The sequence below is a fragment of the Rhinolophus sinicus genome, linkage group LG09 (assembly GCF_036562045.2).
Source record: "Rhinolophus sinicus isolate RSC01 linkage group LG09, ASM3656204v1, whole genome shotgun sequence".
Classification (NCBI taxonomy): domain Eukaryota; kingdom Metazoa; phylum Chordata; class Mammalia; order Chiroptera; family Rhinolophidae; genus Rhinolophus; species Rhinolophus sinicus.
In genome coordinates this window covers 99844295-99864370 of record NC_133758.1, presented here as the reverse complement: position 1 = coordinate 99864370, position 20076 = coordinate 99844295, and the positions used below count along the sequence as shown (strand labels likewise).

The 20076-nt window shown below is 33.1% G+C and overlaps 1 protein-coding gene across 2 annotated transcripts in view; it reads left to right on the top strand.

The window, feature by feature from the left end:
• Nucleotides 1–16242, top strand: part of HYCC1 (hyccin PI4KA lipid kinase complex subunit 1) — a 56939-nt gene extending 40697 nt beyond the window's left edge. Inside the window, exons 9-12 of one of the 2 annotated variants that reach the window (XM_019727580.2) lie at nucleotides 286–373; nucleotides 880–1039; nucleotides 13587–13882; nucleotides 14664–16242. In XM_019727580.2, the coding sequence (XP_019583139.1) occupies nucleotides 286–373; nucleotides 880–1039; nucleotides 13587–13855 (517 nt within the window). In that variant the 3' untranslated portion in view covers nucleotides 13856–13882; nucleotides 14664–16242. The remainder of the gene's footprint in view (nucleotides 1–285; nucleotides 374–879; nucleotides 1040–13586; nucleotides 13883–14663) is intronic. The other variant, XM_019727571.2, reaches the window with a different exon arrangement.
• The last annotated feature ends 3834 nt before the right edge of the window (nucleotides 16243–20076 follow it).

Here is a 20076-nt window from a genome sequence, read left to right as displayed (position 1 = left end):
TGCTTTGAGATTGCCTAGCTTTTTTGTATATGTTCTGTAAATAGAAATGTTCTGTAGAGAAGAAATATACATCTATAAAATGTCCTTTGCTGTTAATAGGCTTTCAGATACAATTGAAAGAAATTCAAAGATTTAAAAATATGTTTTTAAGGAGAGTAGAATGCTGAGCAATATGCTAATACGATCTATTATTTTCCTCAGTAAAAATAAAGTTTCTCATTGTATTTTGTTCAATTACATAGGATTAATTTAAAATAATTATACTTTCTTGATTTAATTTTATAGTTATAATGGAGAATGGGATCTAGCTCAAGAGGCATTGGATGATGTTATATACAGAGCCCAGTTAGAATTATATCCAGAACCATTGCTGGTAGGTGCCTCACTTATTTATGTAAATTTTAAAATTTAAAATGTCTCAGTTTCGAACTATAAATTGAGAAGTAGCCATTCATAATGCATTAATATGTCATTAATACTCAGTGATTCATGCTCCTGTTATACTAGGACAATTTAATACTTGAAAAGGTATATATAATAAAATTTGAAATTTTTATTAAGCTAACTTCTTAGATACCTGATAGTCTTTTTAGCTTGTAAGAATGTTCTTCTTAACATGCTAGAGCTATATTTATTAATTAGCATTAGGCATTTGGAAATATAATTTAATATTTTGAAATTTTTAATTTCATCACTTATTATTTTTAACTATAAGTTACCTTCTGAGCTCTTACTCCTTATTCTAGAGTATTTATATGTTATCTTATGAAATACCTTGGAAGCATTCTTTTATAAAACCAATTAAAATGTAACACTTTATCTAAGGGTATAATAATACATTTGTTAATACCAATCTTAAACTATATGTTTTCTTCTTAGGTTGCTAATGCAATAAAGGCTTCATTGCCTCATGTTGCCATGAAATCTAGTAAGGAGGGTACAAGGTGTATTCAAGTTGAAATCACACCAACTTCCTCTAGAATATCAAGAAATGCAGTAACCAGCATGTCAATAAGAGGTCATAGGTGGAAAAGACATGGTAAGAAACCAAAAACTACACGTTAGAAAATTGTTGATTCTATCACATTTTTCTTTGTACTTGTCGTGCTATAACTTCTAGCTTTAGTAAATAGTATCATATTGGCCTGGAAGAAAGAGCTGTTGGCTCACCTTTAACTTCTAACTTATTATCTATGAGTGACAGGCAATAAGGAAAATAGAGCCCCTTATGTTACATATATGAATGAAAATTTATTTAAACATTGTGTTGCCTTTTAAATTATATTTCAATAGAGTAGGAGAGTAGGAAAATGCATTTTAAAATTATTCATACTTTTGGGGTTTCTATTCACAACTATTTGCAAATATTCCTTAATGTTTCTGATTTGTCAACTAACTTTTTAGCAAAAAACTTGCATATTAAAGTAGAACAACTAATAGAGATTTTAACATTTTCTTCTGGACTTCCTATAAAGAATTCCATAGTATTGATGCAACTTTAGGCATTTCCGTTTTCTGGAAGTTAATTTTCTCCCAAGATTGTTTGTTTGTTTGTTTTTAATTATTTATATTTTCTTCAGTTACAATTGACATTATATTACAGTTGACAGTATTGTATTAGTTTCAGGTGTGCAGTATAGTGGTTAGCTATTTATATAATTTATGCAGTGATCTCCCTGATTAGTCTGGTACCCACTTAGCACTATACATAATTGTTGTAATTGTTTGTTTGTTTTAATATTTCTTCTTGACTTCATTTTATTACTGAAAGTTAATTTTATTCACCAGGCCTTCTCAATGCTTTCTTATTTCTCTTCGTTCTCTTCCTATTTAATTTCTTATTCTTTTTATAACTGTCCTCCTACCTACAAGTTATTGTAGTGGTTAAGAACCAGTGTAAGAAGAAGGTTACTATCACCTTTGTCAGAAGGTAACCATAGAATGGGAAGCAAAAAGCCACATCTTTGCCCTAAGCTGACATATATGCTAGCGGTAAACCCATTCTCTCTTTTCTTCTTCCTATAAACTATGATGAAAATTGTAGCTCCTTTTGGCATATTTGGTTCCATTTGTCACTATAGTATCTATAAGGAAATGCAAAAGTGAGAAGAATGAGATTATTCATGGTGAAATAGAAAGTTGATGATGAGAACACTTGCCATTGTTCCTTCTCAGGGAATCTAGGGAAAAAAGAATGATGATAGAATTTTCCAGCTTAATCAATGATCGTTTTCAATCTTTTTCTTTTTTAAAGTAGTGTGACAATTCTTGAAAGTCCTTTAGGAAAGCATAGAAGAAGTGGTAATGTTTGCCATTAGCAAGGCAAATTATGCTACTATTTAAAACATAGTTAGATACTTTAGTTTCTTTAGTGAAAATTATGCTACTGAATGGAACTAGATTGCAGGTAGAAAGTCATTTAATTATATGTGGTGGTACACTAGAGATCATTTTTTTGTTTAGTATTAATAAATGAAAATAGGCACAGAGACAATGAACCAGATGATATGGGTCATTGTAGCCGTAATGGCTCCCAAACTACCATTACAGGAAATGCAAGAATGAATTTTAATCTCTTTCCCACTTTCCTTTCTTGCTATTTAGGTAGTCGTATTGGAAATTAGGGAGACAAATATAGGTCTTGCAGTTAAAAATGTGAAAGAATGAAGTTCAGTTGTATTTGTGCATGTGTGTGTGAGAAAGAGGCATGTGTATGTGTCCATGTATGTGTTTAACAGAATAAGTGGTGTACCTTGCAATAAAATAGGTGTTTTCCAGAAATATAGTAGGAATGAATTATCAAGAGAAAAGATTACTTGAAGTATATTGTATCTGTTAGATACCTACATGTTTCCCAGATTACATTTTGGCCACCACTTGAGGAGCTGGCATTGTGTCTTAGGGCTACAGACTCATTAAAGTAACTTTCCTATCACCTATTCCTCTACACTTACTCCCCCTTCACCACCCTAACACCTGGGCACCTCCTGTTTAAGATAACAAAAAGTCACAAATGAGGATTTAGAAGAGAATGAACTATAAAAACAAGTCAGGTGCCTGGAACAGATGCAGAATATGGCTTAGTCTTGTCTACCACTCTTCTGTAATGTGAATTCCCTTTGTCTGATGGACTCTAAAATATTCCTAGTTAAGGTCCTTATTTACCTGTACAGGTAGGTTGCATTCTCCCTTTTTAGGATAGTCTTAGCTTTCCTTCTGAGAGCTGTACTTTTCATTGTTACTCTGTTCTGCTGAATTAAACACTTTTCTGTTTTCCATCTTTGTGGTCCCGATTCCTCCTTGCACACTTTATTATTGTTCTGGGCTCTTTAGCTGGCACTAGCTTCTTGTGAAGAAGATAAGTATCTTTGCTGTAGTTCTTAAATATATAAACAATTCTCAAGTTATACATTGATTTTTAAATTAAATTTATTTATCTGTAAATTATTATTTTACATTCATATATAAATTATATATATGAATTACAACAAAATTTAATTTATTTGTATACTAATTTTTGCAGAAATAGTGCTAAAGGGCTTGTAGATTCCAGGGTGACCCACAAAAGCCTTTTCATCCCATAATGTTTCTGAAGCAGAGTACTATAGATTGTAGGTTTAGTTTATGACTGTGTGAAAACACACTTAGAGTTTCTTTATTGGATGGAACACTAAATTCGTTTACCATTGCACCCGTATCCCTATCACATCCTTACCATACCAACCCTCCTAGGAGGAGGGATTTCTTCTGAGACCCCGAACTGTATCATTCAGTAGAAACGTGGAATATGCAACTTGAAGCCAGTGATGATGAGGGCTGGGGAAGGAGAAGGGACAAGAAACATGAACTTTAATAAGGAATATTCTTTTTATTTCTTGCCTCTTTCTTTGTTCTGCCAGTGCAGGAAAGAAGAAAGGAAATTGGCCTTTTTTTTTTTTTTTTTCTTCCTTGGGTTTCTTTCTTTTTCCCCCCTCTTTTTTCTTTTATTTATATATATATATTTTTAAATGAGATATAATTGATATATAAAATTATATTGGTTCCATGTGTACAACATAATGATTCAGTATATGTATATATTATGAAATGATCACCACAGGAAGTCTAGTTAACATCCATTGCCACACAGTGACAGTTTTTTATTCTTGTGATGAGAACTTTAAGATCTCTTTTAGAAACTTTCATGTATAAAATACAATTTTATTAACTATAGTCACCATGCTGTACATGTGTATTACATCGCCAGGACTTACCTATTTTATGACTGGAAGTTCATACCTGTTGATCACTTTTTCTCATCCCCTCCCTCATCCCCACCCCCCAACTTTCCCTCCAGCAACCACCAATCTGTTCTCCGTATTTATGGGTTTGGTTTTTTTGTTGTTGTTTAGATTCCATATATAAGTGACATCATGCGGTATTTGCTTTCTCTGACTTATTTCACTTAGCATAATTCCCTCAAGGTCTATCCATGTTGTCACAATAATAAATAGGATTTCCTTTTTAATGGTTGAATAATATTCCATTGTATACATACCACATTTTATGTATCCATCAGTAGACATTTAGGTTGCTTGAATATTTATTACCTCTCTCCTTTTTTCTCCTTTTTCCAGACTATCTGGGGAGAAAAGGGAGAGGAGTAAATGAGGTTTTCTCATGGGAGCAGCCAAGCAGAACTTTTCTATTTTTCGCTTTTTTTCTTTCCATATTTCTTTATCATTAAGGATTATAGATAATTAAGCCATGTGAACATATTAGTGTGTTTGCATATATGAGTCACCAAAAATTATTACATGCAAGCAAATACATTAAATTGGAGCAATTGATCACATTTACTGTTTTATTTGTAACAGAGAAATCTCTATCTTTACAGCCAAACTGTTTTTAAAATTAATTTGGAACATTTTTAATTACTTACATTAAAATTTTTTGAGCTACCTAGAATGTATTTCAGGATTCTCTGAAACCTCACAGATCTGCCATTCTTTTGTTAAAGTTAAGAATTATTGATAGCTTATATTTTAATGGAAACTGTTCTTTTGGAAAGTAAAAAAATTACTTTAGCTTAACATTTCGACACATGTCAGAACATATGTCCCTTGTTATGATCTTGTTATTATTGAATAACAACCCAAATTTCTAGAATTATATTTTGACCAGTTCATTTGCTTGGCCCTAATTAATAGACTTTATTTTTTTTTCAGAGCAGTTTTAGGTTCATAGCAAAACTGAGTGGGAAGTAGAGGGTTCCCACCTGCCCTCTGCACCACCACATCTTCCACCACTGTCAACATCTCACATCAGAAAGATATATTTGTAAGGCCTTGTAATTTTAATTTTGACTAAACAGTACATTCTCATACCGATTAAATAGTGATTTTTAAAGGTTGGTTTCAACTGATGGATTATTTTGAAGAGACATGCTTGACAACTAGTATGTTTGCCTGATTTTCCCCCACTTTTCACTTTAATGACTTTATGTTAATACATGTTTAGAAAGTAAAATTACAATGTAGAATTGCTGCTTTTAAGGGTCATAATTTCAGAATTAATAGCTTTATTTACATATTGTTAATTCTTTTAATCATATTGTGTTTCACTTAGTATGTATTTTTTAAACCTAGATTTTCAAGCAACCTACAGCTTGAGGTCCATTTAGAATTCATAATTTGAAAGTAAAATGCAATCAGAGAAGGATAATAATAGAATAAACATTAAAAACCATTTAAAAAGGTGAGAGAAGAATGAGTAGATTATAACCATAACAAGAATCAAAATGAAAATTATAATAAAAATAAGATAAAATGGTGAAATAATCTGGTTTTTTAAATAAATAATAAAAATGCAGTTTTATTTTCTTAAATATTTATTTCCTTAAAAAATCCACAATAGCTAAAAGGAAAATAGAAAGTATTTCTTTACAATTATGCTTCAAATCTATAGTCATTTTTAAATGTTCCTTCTAAAGCTATCTTCATTATCTGCCTTGTCAGCTATAAGAGCCCTTTTAAATCTATGTGTGATTCTTACCACTTCAAGATTCTTTCATAGGCTCTATACTTACTTATTTTCATGTACTTTTTCCATTCCCTCTCCTCTTCCAGAGCATTTAGTTGCTGTTTTTTTGTCTGTTTCCCCACGACTACCACCACCATGACTCACTCTTCCACTTTTTAAAAATTTATCTGCACTTGGAACAAGTATAGATAATTTCTTTTAAAATGGTTGTTGAAATACCACTCCTTCATTCTATAAAAGTCCCCTAATTTAAGTTATGGTTGCAAATAATGTGTGCTTATAATTTTTGCCAACTAGTTATCTAATAAAAAGGCTTATCTAGTAAAATCCCAATTCTGTATTACTGCCCACCATTCCTTCCACTTGTGCATTTGTAAGATAATGAGACAAGTGAGTGAAAAGCATTTGGTATGCTTTAAATCATTACGTAAAAGGCTGATTGTTAACTAAGAACTGTTTAGTTTACTTTATTAGCTATATAATAATTATGTTCTTGATAAGTTTTTATTAGTTAACTTGCTATTCAGATGGTCCTGTGATTGATTAGTCCTTTCACACAACGGTAAGTTTTCCAAACTTATAGTTTGGATTTTCTCAATTTAAAATAAACAAGTTTAGTTTGAGTGTAGTATCAAACACAAAAGTATGCATATGTTATAAACAGTAACAATCAGTTTAATGATTTTATTTTTGTAATTTCTGTAGCCGTGCAGTACAGTAGTTTATTATCTGACATTTACATCACCATTACAGTCAGGATTTTTTACAATGTTCTCATACCTGTTTAAACATTTATTTTGTGAACCTGATTTTATGACTATGAGAAGAGCATTTAGTTGAAACAAAGTTGTTATCAATTATAAAAAGCATTTTGAAAAATGCAGAAATGATCATTTTAAACCCAAAAGTAGCAAATTTTAAAGAATTGGCTATTAGTATTTTATATCTGTAATTAGAAATGTATGCTTATATTTTTATTTTAAGTTATCTATCCTTACTAAAGAAATTTAGAAAAACTACTTAGCAGTTTTATAAAAAGGTTTAAATGTTTTTAGTATTATTTTGAGAAGCTCCATTATTTTCAGATTCTAAAATGAGATTTGAGGAATGAATTTTCCTTTCCCAATATAGATGATAAAACATTTAGACCAAAAATAAATATTTCCGTCTGGCCAAAGTTAGTATTGCATGAATTTTAACTGGGATTCTTTATACTCATGGAGGACAAGGTAAAATAATAGGAAATATTAGATGACTCAAAGAAAAAGGACATATTAACCAAAGAGCTAAAATATCATGTTGGTATAGTTGACACATATGAACACGAGGTTTAAAGAGGAAAGAGTAGTCTCAGAATCCTGGCTTAGCCAAATTTAGAAGAAAACAAAAAAGTCTTAGTCTATTTCTAGGTAAAATAATTTTCTATACAGAGAAGTAAGATATTTCAGAATTACTGGTCTTACGAAGCAAAAACACTTGTCAATCATTGTGTTCTACATTTTTCCTAAGGAGGACTTACATAATTCTTGCTGTAGTGAATGAAATTATTATTTATTGTTACTTGTCACTGAATACTACCGAGTCCCCCTAATGCCCCTTTTTAGGAGCATTTGTTGCACATTGCACACAGGAGGAAATAAGCTTTTATAGATAGTTTTGTAATAAATGTTGCTTACCTGTGTTTGTTCTGTCTGATCACGAGGGTCTTTAATCAACAGGAAGGATTCACCTGGTCCAGCAGCATCCGTATGTTGCAATTCTTGAAGGAATTTTTTTAGCTTGAGACTTAATAAAAATGACAAAGGGAGTTATTGGGAGTGACTGAATCCACCTCAAAGGAGAATTGTATCATTTACTAATACACAACAAAAGCTAGACTTGATTGTTCTTTACTTAAGGAAATTGGTAATAGATCCTAACTGGTATAAATAAATCGTCTTGTCCAGACTGCATTTTTCTGTGTGCCCCAGGCTGTTCTTTTCTCATCTGGAAGATCTACCTATGGCTTCAGGAGCCAGATTTCTTAGTCTTTGTTTATGCCCTTGCTCAGAGTGTAGTCCATTAACTTTCAAGACCTTATTTTGTTTCTGTGGCAGCTTTGCTTTCCTCTAATCTGACTTGCAAATAACTGGCCCAGGCTATGAATTGAGTGTTACTCTTTCTAACCAAGGAGAGACTTCATGCTCGATATTTTTTGTTACGCTGTTATGCAAATGTGACTTCTATTGATAAAAACTGCTATGAAAGTACGCAAATAGTTTATCTGTGTACTTGCCGATGGCTGCCCATTGCAATCAGAACGAAATCTAAGCTCCATACTGTGGCATAGGTGGCCCTAGTGATAAGACTTCTTGCCTACCGCCTTGACCTCGTTTAAAGACCACTCTCACCCTTCCTTCTAACCCTTCAACATACTAAGCCATTTCTGCAGTGGGGACTTTGTACTAGCAATTTGGGGTATTTGAGCTGAGATTTAAATGATGAAAAGTGCCAGCTTGAACTCTTCCTCCACATCGTTTTGTAGCCAGTGCTTTTTCATCATTCAGATCTCAGCTCAGATATCTCTTCCTCAAAGAGATCTTCCAAGACCACCCATCTAAAGTAGGCTTTGTCCACTGTCACCCGTTTACTGTCTTCTATCATTCTTATTTTCTTCATTGCATTTTCCACTATCTAAGATTCCCATGTTTACTTAATTCCCATTCTCCAGTGTAAACTCTGTGAGGGCAGGATCTTTGTCTGTTTGACCGTTGTATCCGCAGAGCCTAAAACAATGTCTGGCACATAGTAGGTGCTCAATAAATAGTCATTGAATGCATGAATGAGTAAATGAATGATAAAGAAGTATACGACATAGACTGAGCAATTTGTTCTTTTTTTTCCATTGTATTGAAAAACAGTGCAATAACATGATAGTAAACTGGATAGAGGGTATTCTCTTATAATCCCAGTACTTAAAGAGTTACAATTTTTTCCATATGTGTATGTATTTTTCATAGTTATGCTCTATTTAAATTGAATTAAAAAAAAATTTTTGTTTTATATTTTGCTTTTGTTCAGTTAACATTGTCAAACATTTTCCCAAGTTCTAGTGCGTCCAATTATTTTAATGGCTACATAATACCACATTGAGATGATAGTCCATCATTTACTTAACCATTTCCTTAATATGTTAAATAATTTGTTTCTAAATTTTTGCTATTATAAATAACACTGCAATGAATAACTTAATGAGTATAGATAGCATTTTTTTCTTCCATTGAATAGAATAAATTTTAAACATAAACTGACTAGATTAAAGGGTATGAAGTTGTTCAGGTATTTTGTGACATTTAAAATATTTATATCTTTTAAATTGTAAAGAAATGTATATGATTTTCTTTGGGGTTTACTCTAAAATACTTTTAATAGTTAATGTCAAAATTGTATGATGCAGACATTTAAGATGTGGATTACTTTTTTTAAAAGCTTCAGCTTATTTTATTGTTCTTACAAATAAATTTGTAAGTGCCTTGGGTCATAAGCAGACTCCTTGAGACTCATAAAGCTGTCTGAGTACAGAGCTATATAAATTCTATGAATAAATAAATTGTTCCTTAATTTGAATTGTCACTTTTAGTGAATAGGGTAGCCTTGAAAATATAAAAGGTAAAGTTGGGATAGAGAGTTTCATGAGTGACATAATGGAGTAGGTATTTGCAATTATAAAATTATATGTGGGAGAAATCATGATCAGTTTTAATGATATTTGCAATTTGTTTCACTTTTTTTTTCCTCAAAGCCAGGAGAAATTTTGTAGGGTGAAATGATTTGAGTACCTTTGATAACCAATTTGGAAATGTCTATTAAAAGTATCTTTTAACTCTCTTCATTTCTATATATGGAGAGAAGTTTACCTATTTATAGAGCTTATGCAAATAAAATATTCTCTGAGAAGTTTCTCTTTGGACCTTTATTGAACTTTTCGAATTATTTGAAGTCAAATGTAAGTATTGTTTATATAGGTATAGAACAATTCTGACATGACACGTTTTCATAGAGTTTTAAGTTCTGGTCTTTTAAACAGATTCTGTTTTCTTATGCATTATATTTCCTTAAAACGTCTCCTCTATAATTTTCTCAAAGGATTAACTTCCTCTTCTTAGCTAGGTATGTTACCCTATGGATAACATAAAAATTGTATATTTTAAAAATCTTTTTGACATTACTAAGCATTTTAATAAGCCTTCATTTAGAGTTAGCTACTTCATTTTTCCAAAAGAAAGAGCCTTCTCTTTTCTCTGCCATTCAGTAATTATTATTGGCATAAGCTGTATATTTTTTTCTCTTTTATAAATTCAAGTAACACTTTCCTAGCTTGTCTTTTTAATGTCTTCTGCATGTTTTTTCACCTTTATTTATTCTAATAATAATTTCACCTCATAATAGGAAATGCATTCCGTTCATCAAACAAATGTTTGTTGGCTACCTACTATATGCAAGCTCTTTTCCAGCGGTGACCAACACAAATCCCTGCCCTCATGGAACTTACATCTGATCTACAAGATAAATAAGTAATTGTAGGTTAGAGAATGATTAAGTAGTAAGAAGAAGAAATAAAGTAGGGGAAAGGGTATATGAAATATGGGGGATATTGAGGGATAATCAGGGAGAACTTCACTGAGAAGAAAATTTTTGAGAAAAAACCTGAGCCATGTAGCTGTATGGGAAAGAGCATTCCAGGTCTAGGGAACAGTAAGACCGATAAGAATGTGGGTATAGCAGGACTGGGCCACGGAGTTACATAGGGGAAGAAGTTGGAGACATAATGAAGAGAAAGCTCATGTAACAAATGTTTGTTTGAGTTACGTAATTATCTTTATTCTGTAATTTTCCTGATAATTTTATTTCTGTTCTTGCTAGCTCTGTACACAATTTCATGCTTTTCTTTTTATGAATTTATTTTAATCAGGAGTTAAAAATATTGCCATTTTTACCGTTTTTGAGTAACATACATATATTAATTAGTCAACAATTTGTGCTTGTGGAAAAACACATGATCTCATTTTTCTACTTAGCACTTAATTTCATGTTTCAAAAAATTTAATATCGTTTCGTCTTGGGCTACAGATCTTTCCCACTATCCCAATAAATGTGATTAGTGCTGCTTTATATTCTTCTTCTTGTCAGTTTCTAGTTTTTTTTTTTCAGAATTCTAAATTTTCACCATTGCAGCACCATTTTAAATTAATAATTTTCATTACTATCTTTTAAAAAATAAATGCAATTAAAGAAAAACTAACCTTGAGAGTTATGACCTTTTTAGGTTTTCTTAGAGACTTTTATTTGCTCTTGCTCTCTGTTCAGCCAAAGTAGACTATTTGCTTTCTATGAAGTGACCACAAATCTAAGCAAATAAGTTAAACCTAATTGAAGGATGTCAGAGACATTTAACTCAAACTGACTTTAATGAATTGAGGAGTTAGAACTTACAATATGTTAGAATGGACATTTGAAGTCAAAAGATTTTGCTGTTTAGCTCCCCACTGACTAGTGTGTAGCTCTTTCTGAACTTCAGTTTCCTTGTCTATGCATAGGAGCCAAATTGTCTACTTCAGAGACTATAACAATAATATATGTAAACACTTTTTTAAAAAGCTATTTAGTGCCATTCAATGTAAGCAGTAGTATTTACTATTCTGTTAGGCCACCTATGCTTGTCTTTTACAATTTTGGTAAGTCTTAATATTCATTGACTTTGTTCTGTCTGGATAATTTCCATAGTTTATCATTTTTGTGTACTGATGGTCCCTTTCTTTAATAGATCTGTGAAACTGCTTCTACAGTTGTAAATGGACAAGTCTTGGTTGTCACCCAACAGTGCCATGGTGATTTTACTCTCAGTTGCAGTAGCCTCTGGCATTTACTTGACTAACATTTTACTTGCCCTCACTTTGAAGACAGCTGTTAGCAATGGGGAATAGGCTTGGTCAGAACTCTCTAGTCTCATTAAACATTTGTTAGATGGGCACCCAGGAGCTGCTGTGTGATGCTACCTCACCAACATGCTTTGGCCTGTCTAGGAAATAAAAATTTCGTTTAGAGAACCTTCAGTCAAATTTTTCTGAAGCACTAAATAAATGGGAAATTATTATAGCAGAACACTGGTCCACCAACCCAGGGAACATGAAGGTTTGAAGACCTCCAGGAGTGCATACTGCTGCTGATTTTGGGGTACCCAGAGCATCCATAATAACTTTTGTTTTAAGTTTTCAAAGTTTGAAAGAAACAGAATAGAGCAGTGGTTCCCAAACTTTGCTGCACATTAGTTACCTGGGAGCTTTTTAAAAATCCCAGTGCCCAGGTGATACCTCATGATAATTAAATCAGAGCATTTAAGGTGAGAGCCAGGCATGCCCAGATGATACCAATGTGCCAGAAAGTTTGGGACCCACAGGAATATGTGGCTCTGGCCTCCATTCTTTTACTACCTGTTACTGTTTCACATGCCTTAGCACCATTAGTGGAGCTGGATAATCCCATCATGAAAACATTTGAAAGTGTTAGGTAATATCCCTCAAGCAGATTTGTGTTCTACATTTTTTAAAGAGTATATACTAATTTGCATAGTCTTATTTTGTTTTGAATTTTAACTTTCATTACTGGCCCATGGTAGATATCTTTATGTTATTTTCCCATTTATTATAGATATTTCCTTGACAGGTTTAAATAAAAGTGTGCCTTTCTGATTTAAGATACAGAATAGAATGTCTGCAAGTATTAACTTGTCAGGAAGTTCATACCTTTGATTACAATGGCCATTTTCAGAATAAAAGACTAAAAACTTGTTTTTCCAAATCCATTGTTACTTTTCTCCAGTTTAGTAATGAACTGTTACAAGCTCGCCTACATTTATGAATTTAGTATGAATCTGAAGCAGTAGGCTGCTTAATTATATCACAGCTGCATTAATATTTACTAATATGCAAAACAATTTGGTGTGTGAGACAAAAACTATACCTGTAGCATTATTAACCATGATATCATAAATGAATGAGCATTTTTCCAATATTGTGGTTTATTGTCAGCCTCAATGTAATCTAGTGAAAAAATAGCATTTTAGTGTACAAATGTACAAATGAGTGTACAAATGAGAATTTCTAAGTGGCTTGGCTCCTGTTGTTGACAAAAGTTAGAGTTTTGGCTGTCCATCCTTGAATATTTGCTTAAGGCTTTACATAAGATCAAGTGGTCGCAATATTACTTTTAAAACAACTGGAATCCTATTTTGATTTATAAAAAAATTTCTGTTTCATAGTCCATGTCAAATATGTCTGTGAAAAATGCAGAACATAACTTGATGCTCTGTGAGTTTTTTCATTGTCATTTAAAATTAAAGAACATGACCCTGTTGTCTCCTGTGCTGTCATAAATTATGAAATTTTCTACCATGTAAATATTTGACTTAATTTATTCATAACATTCAGTCATCCAACTTTTGTTTGGGATCTTTTGTTGTTCCTGTTTTGCATTTTTATTTTGTTTTGTTTTCAGCCATCATTTTGTCTTATCATCTTCAATTCTAGAGCAACCTGACAACAATAATGATACTACTGAATTGGGCATCCTTGTCATTCCTGAGATTAGTGTCACAAATGTGGCCGGAGAGAGAACCGGGAATGGGGAAAAAGGCAGAACACTAGGCGAGATTGATGCTCAGCATATGCAGGGTGTGCAGGAAACAGCCACAGACCCTAGGACTGACAGCAAAAGCTTGCCAGAGATCAGGAGGCAAAAATCTGTAAGAAAAATGATGGAGGACGGAATAAACTCCCCTGGCAGAGTGCAGTTTTAGCGCAGCACTGTATAGCTGCACTCCAAGGTATCTCGTGGCAAAGGGCCACTGCATGTTTTAAGCAACAGTAGCAGAGTCACAGAAATTGTGCATGTCACCTAATCATCAAAATGCATGAATTATGCACCATAATCTCTCAATGACTCTTAATGCTCTTTGGAATGGTCGTACCTATATTGTCTCTGAGTAAGTTAGGAAAACGGAGGCAGAAAATTGCTTCCAAAATAACTTTCTGCTTATGTTTTGAGATCAGAAATTATTTTTTCATCTTTGTATTTTTGCCATCTTCAGTATGAAGGAAATGTGTATAGAATTTTAACAAGTTTGAGCTTGTGATACTTATGGTCTTATTTTTTATCTTTGTCAAATAATCTAGGACCTAACCTTTATAAAAATCTTTAAAGTATTTTAATACTATTTTTTTAAAAGTTCCTTGGTAAGAGCTTTGATTTTCTAATGCTTTGTTATGGGAGGAGAGCTTGCGCCTAGATTTACTGTGTGGTACTTTTCCTATGTGTTTCTGATCTTTTGCATGAATAATAAGAGAACTCTTTCTAAAAACACAGGGGAGTGTGGTTTATGGCATGCTTTTTACACTCTAAATTACTGTTATATAATTATAGTGAACTATTTTGACATTTTATAGAATGTTTTTGATTTATCCTTTGATTTTGGTCTATAATCTGTTGCTTACCTAATTATGCTAAAGTTTAATTTGTTTGAAGTATAATTGATTTGGTATTAATCATGAAAGAAGAATTACTGAAAGTACTTAATGTTAATTAATCTTTGTTATTTCTTTGTTTAGGAAATGCAGAATTAACAGGTCAAGAAGAACTGATGGACATATCTGAAGTTGATGAGGGATTTTATTCCAGGGCTGCGTCTAGTACCAGCCAGTCAGGTTTATCAAATAGCAGTCACAATTCTAGTAGCAAGACAAGTGTAGGAAAGACTCAGAGACGGTCAGGAGGAAACAAAACTGGAGGAAAAGAAAAAGAAACTACGGGGGAGTCTTGCAAAGATCACTTTGCTCGAAAACAAACTCCGAGAGCCCAAAGCGAGAATCTTGAGCTTCTCTCCTTGAAGAGACTTACGTTAACAACCAGCCAGTCGCTGCCGAAACCTAGCAGCCATGGTTTGGCTAAGACTGCCGCCACTGTGTTTAGTAAGTCCTTTGAACAAGTCAGTGGTGTCACAGTCCCACATAACCCATCGTCTGCTGCGGGCTATGGCGCTGGGACAGATGCCAATAGGTTTTCCGCTTGTAGTCTCCAAGAAGAAACACTTATTTACGTTTCTGAAAGGACTGAACTTCCAGGGAAGCACCAATCAGGTCAGCAGAGACCACCTAGTATTAACATTACTCTGTCCACAGATTAATTTGTAAGAGTTTTCGCACGTGACCAGTGAATCTGGAAATAGGACTGCTTCTTTATGAAAGCGCCAGGGTCTTTCATCCCTGTTCCTAATAGGAGCCCCAATGTCTTAAATTCTGAAGGCTACCCCGACTTAGTGAAGGGGAAAATGTCTCAGCCACAGTAAGCTGAGATAAGGTTTTGTTATTACGTGGTTGTGTTTCTTCCCCTTGATTTGAGTCTTTTTGTTTTTCCTTTTTTGTTTGTTTCTGTTGCCCTAAGATTGTCAGTGTGACAATACATTTTGGCAGGTTGTCTGGTCAGATTGGTTACATCTCATGTGAGGTTGTGAGTTTTTTTCCCCCCAGTAACTCCTATTTTGGTAGCTGTATGTTTGGCCTTCAGAGTCGAAGGAAATCTCCATGTGTAGGAACTGAGGATAAGATAGAGGTGCGAGACCGGGAATTCTACACCTGGCTGTTCAGCAAGCCAGTTGGAAAAACAGGCATGTGGAAAACCAAAAACGATGTATATGAAAAGTGCCGATAAGAATGTTTGTAACTAGACCATCTTTAAGATTAATGGAACTGTTTATATAAAGCACTGGAAAATGCCTGGTAACTCGGTACCTAGACTCTTCCATGATTCCATGGGATGGGCAGAGGGATTTCTGTTGCTATCTTTGGAACATTTTTATATAAAAAATCAAGTTGCTGGTAGATACGCTGTTTTTAAGTATTGGATCTGGATTTAGCCGGTGAAAATCCCTTTTAGTTTCTAAGATGTGATAGACCATAAAACTGACTTGCTGCTGCTTGACTTCAGAAATCCTAGTTAGTTTGGATTCCTATAATTCAGAGCACACATCATTGAAGACTTCCTGGAAATTGTAAATCTTGCAACACAGCTCTCAAGACGCCAGTGTCAACAATATTGTTTGTCTGCAAATGAAGGAAATTAGGTAAATTTTTTCATCTGTAAAACATCATAAAAAAATAAAGGTAGTGAAATATGGACAAAGGACATTTACATATTGATTAAGTTATTTATGTGTTCTTAAATTTAAAATTATAAAATATGAAACAAATTCAATGTGTTTTTTTATTTTTGTGAACAGGACTATTTTAAATATTCTTGTTGTGACAGAAAGAATAAGCAATGTAGTTACCACCAATCAAAAAATAAAAATAAACAAGGCAATATGGCACAAGCTAAACATACTTATATGTCGCTATAGAGAACAAGGTGACCTCTAGACGGACACAAAAGTTTGGTGTTTGCTGGTTGTGGTCATTTCAGCTATGGTTGAGGTTCCCTGTAAATCAAGAATACTTAAAGTAATAATTCAGAGTAAGAGAGAGAAAGCAGGGCTGAGGAGAAAAAGCGGACCGGGAAAGAAGGCCTAGGGGGTGGTCTGCTTGATCTCTTTCACTGTTAGTACAGAGTGGTTTCCTCATTCATGTTCTCTAGCTGTGATCACACAGAGAAAATGCAAGTTTTCTTCCTATATCTGCTTCTGCAGAGCTCGAATATGTGTGTGTGGTGAAAAATGCTACCACATTTACAGTATGAATGCAGTTCTGACCATAACTGCTTTGGCTACCATTTTAAATCTAATTATTCAAACGGCATGAACTTACTTTCATTCATTAACCCTAAATAGAATATGATTTTCAACATAAGTAAATTTTATTTTTGTAGCAATATAAATAAAGTCTATTGGCATAAATGGTAGTAACGAAAAAAAAAAAAGTAAGGCAACCAGACAGTGAAAATTGATATAGTATTAATTGAATAGGAATCCTGTGTACAATTTAAAATGTTTGTAAAATGTCAGTGTGAATTTCCTGTTGTCTTTTTGTAATTCTTTAACAAAGAATTTCCCCTAGGCATAGCTTAGTATTAATAGGTTTATGAACTAATTTAAAAGATTGACATTTGTTATAAGCAAGCTTAGGTGCTTAGGAAACATTGTAGAATAAGTTTGAGGAGACATTAGCTGGCACAAATGAGAGATCAGATTTTAGTGTTCAACTGCTCTAGTGGACACTCACTTTGGTATCACTCTAGGCTGCTGCCACTCATGGGCTGAGTGAGGACTGGTAAGGAGCTTTGGCATCACCTGGCATCTTGTTAAAAATGCAGAATTTCAGAGTCACCCCAAATCTACTGAATCATAATCTGCATTTTAACAAGATCCTCAGGTGATTTTTATGTACATTGAAGTTTGAGAAGAAAGTATCAAAGTGCAAACAAATTACTTACCTGATATTTAGAATTCTCAGTAGTCTCACACCCCTAGATCAAATATGTTAGATATCAGATCATTATAATTGTCATTGTTTTTAACAGCAAATTAATTTTTAATACTGTTAATAACACTTCTTAAGTTCTCTAACTCTAAATTTTTAATGATTCTCATTTATTTTTACAATAAAAATGTAAAATTTTGTATTTTTCTTGTTAACCATAAATGGAATCAGAGCTGTAGATGTCTACAATTTTAAGTATGAAATGGGTACCGTGCTTTTATACGATGCACAACAAATCTGCATGTGTATATTCTTTTAAAAACTCTGAAGGATTACTCAGTGGAGTGGTTCTGAATTTTTGCTCCAAGTAATCTCCATCAGTTAATTTTCTGGAGTGTGGAGTTATAGTAACAATAACATTCTTTTATAGTAGCTTTGATACTATTTCAAATAAGGATTATACATTTGAAATTTTTTTATAGCTATTATAAATATTGGATAATGCTAACTATGGTAACAATTGTAATTATCTCTACTGTTCTCTTTCCACCCGCCTTTCCAAGTTTGAAAGTTGGAATGATTTTGGTAGGTCATTTTCTCGTGAAGATGCTGATGTGACCGTTTGGTCACAGACCTCCTATATATCCAGAACAATACATTTTTATCATGAGAAGGATTCTGCACAAATTGGGGCCTTGCACCTTATCACTCAGAGGATCTGAGCAGGAATTGTAGCTCCATTCCACAATTTAAACCTCTAGAGATTCTTGAAATTACCCAACCTATCACTCTTTAAATACCCAAATACCTGGGGTATTCTAGTGAAGTTGGTTCCCAGCATTTGTCTTTCGGAATCCAAGTAGGGAAAGAAACAAAGTAGATTTTTTCCCCCAGAGGACCCAGGGCAAGTGACTACCCTAGAATCCTTTGTATACCACCAATGAATTTTTTAAGGCACTCTGTAGACTTGCAGAGTAGAAATTCTAGTCCTTAAATGATGACAAAGTTCATCTTGAAAATGCAATATTTTATTGCCCTTTTCAATTATGATGCAACTGCTTAGCAAACATGACTCATTTAAAAACAAAAAGTTCAATTAAAGGGAAATATATTTTTTTAACCAAAATAAGATACAAAAGTGATCCCAGATTTAAGGGATTTTGCTTGTTTTGGAAGAATAAAGTGTTAAAACCTTTAATTTTAAATTATAGAAAATAAATGTATTCAGACATAATTTTAAACAAATATTTAAAATAGGCTGTTTAACATTTGAGTTTATAGAAACAATAAATCTATACTTTGTTAAAGGGAAGTACATCAAGGAAATGTGTTGAGTAATATAATTGAAAAAATATTTTTTAAAAAGCCATTTAAAAAAGAAGGAATAATTTGTGGGTACTTAAACTAAGTATTGTAGATAGACATGAATGTATAGTAATGTCTTCCCAATCTTTGGGTGAAAAATAAAAACCCTTTAGTCCTTTAATTAGCATGAATTTATACTTTTAGATTTGTTGCTTAATAAAATTGTACTTAATACTTTGAGTTATTCTCATTTAAGTTGAATATTGTTAGATTCTCCATTAGATAACATAAATATGTTGTCTTCTATACAGTGTAACTTGTGCATATCTAGAGACTAGCAGTAAACATTTTGGAAGATGTTTCTGGGTTTAGTATAATAGCATTCTAGAGTACCTACCTGTGTCTGGATATGAAGTTTCTAGGATTGAACTCAAGATCCTATTTCATATACTGTTGCTTTCTCTTAAGTGGAGTTTATTGTATACCTCTTGCCTTGACTGCTAATCATATAGTGATACTAATCTTTTCACAGTAAGTGTATCTGTTTCTAATTGTATTCCTAGAGTTTACATTCCTAAAGAATAAACTATGACTTTGAATATTTTTATGTGTTCTCGACCTTTTTAAGGCTATGGAAATAAACGAGTTTAGTTTTTTGCAGTTTTGTATATTTGTGTAAATGTTGTCCATATGCAATACTTTATACAGCAGTGTTGCCTTTTGTTTCATTGAAATAAAGACTGAAAAACTTTTTCCAGATCATTTTACTCATTTGAAAAAATCATCATAAATTTTGCAAAAGTCATGATGTGGAGGAAGATAATAAAGGAGGAAACGTTAGGGGAGCTGAGCCATTGAGAGCTTTTGGGAGTAAGTCATAGGACAGTAACATCTCATTCCTGGCTTTATGTTTTACATGGCTGAGGGATGAGAAGTATGACAGGTCTGTTAGTGTCCATCCAAAGGAAGGTGAGCGCCACTGGTCGTGTACCATTGGCTGATTATTTGTCATACCAGAGCACAAGCAAATTTAGATAATGCTTTGCCCTTTTATCTTCAATATGAATCTATCTCTTGAACGCAGATTATATGCCCCTAGTACCTAGCGTAGGACTTGTGTTCATGGAGGGTATTGAGACATTTAATGAATGAGTTAGATTGATGTTAGTTTTGGGAAAGAATCAAGGATAAGATCTCTAATATATTACAGTAAAATTTTAGAATTTCATTTATTGGCTCTAGGAAATCTCCATGGCATTACTGTGTGTGCTTAGAAACTTGAAATAAATATCCTGGTGTGTAGTTG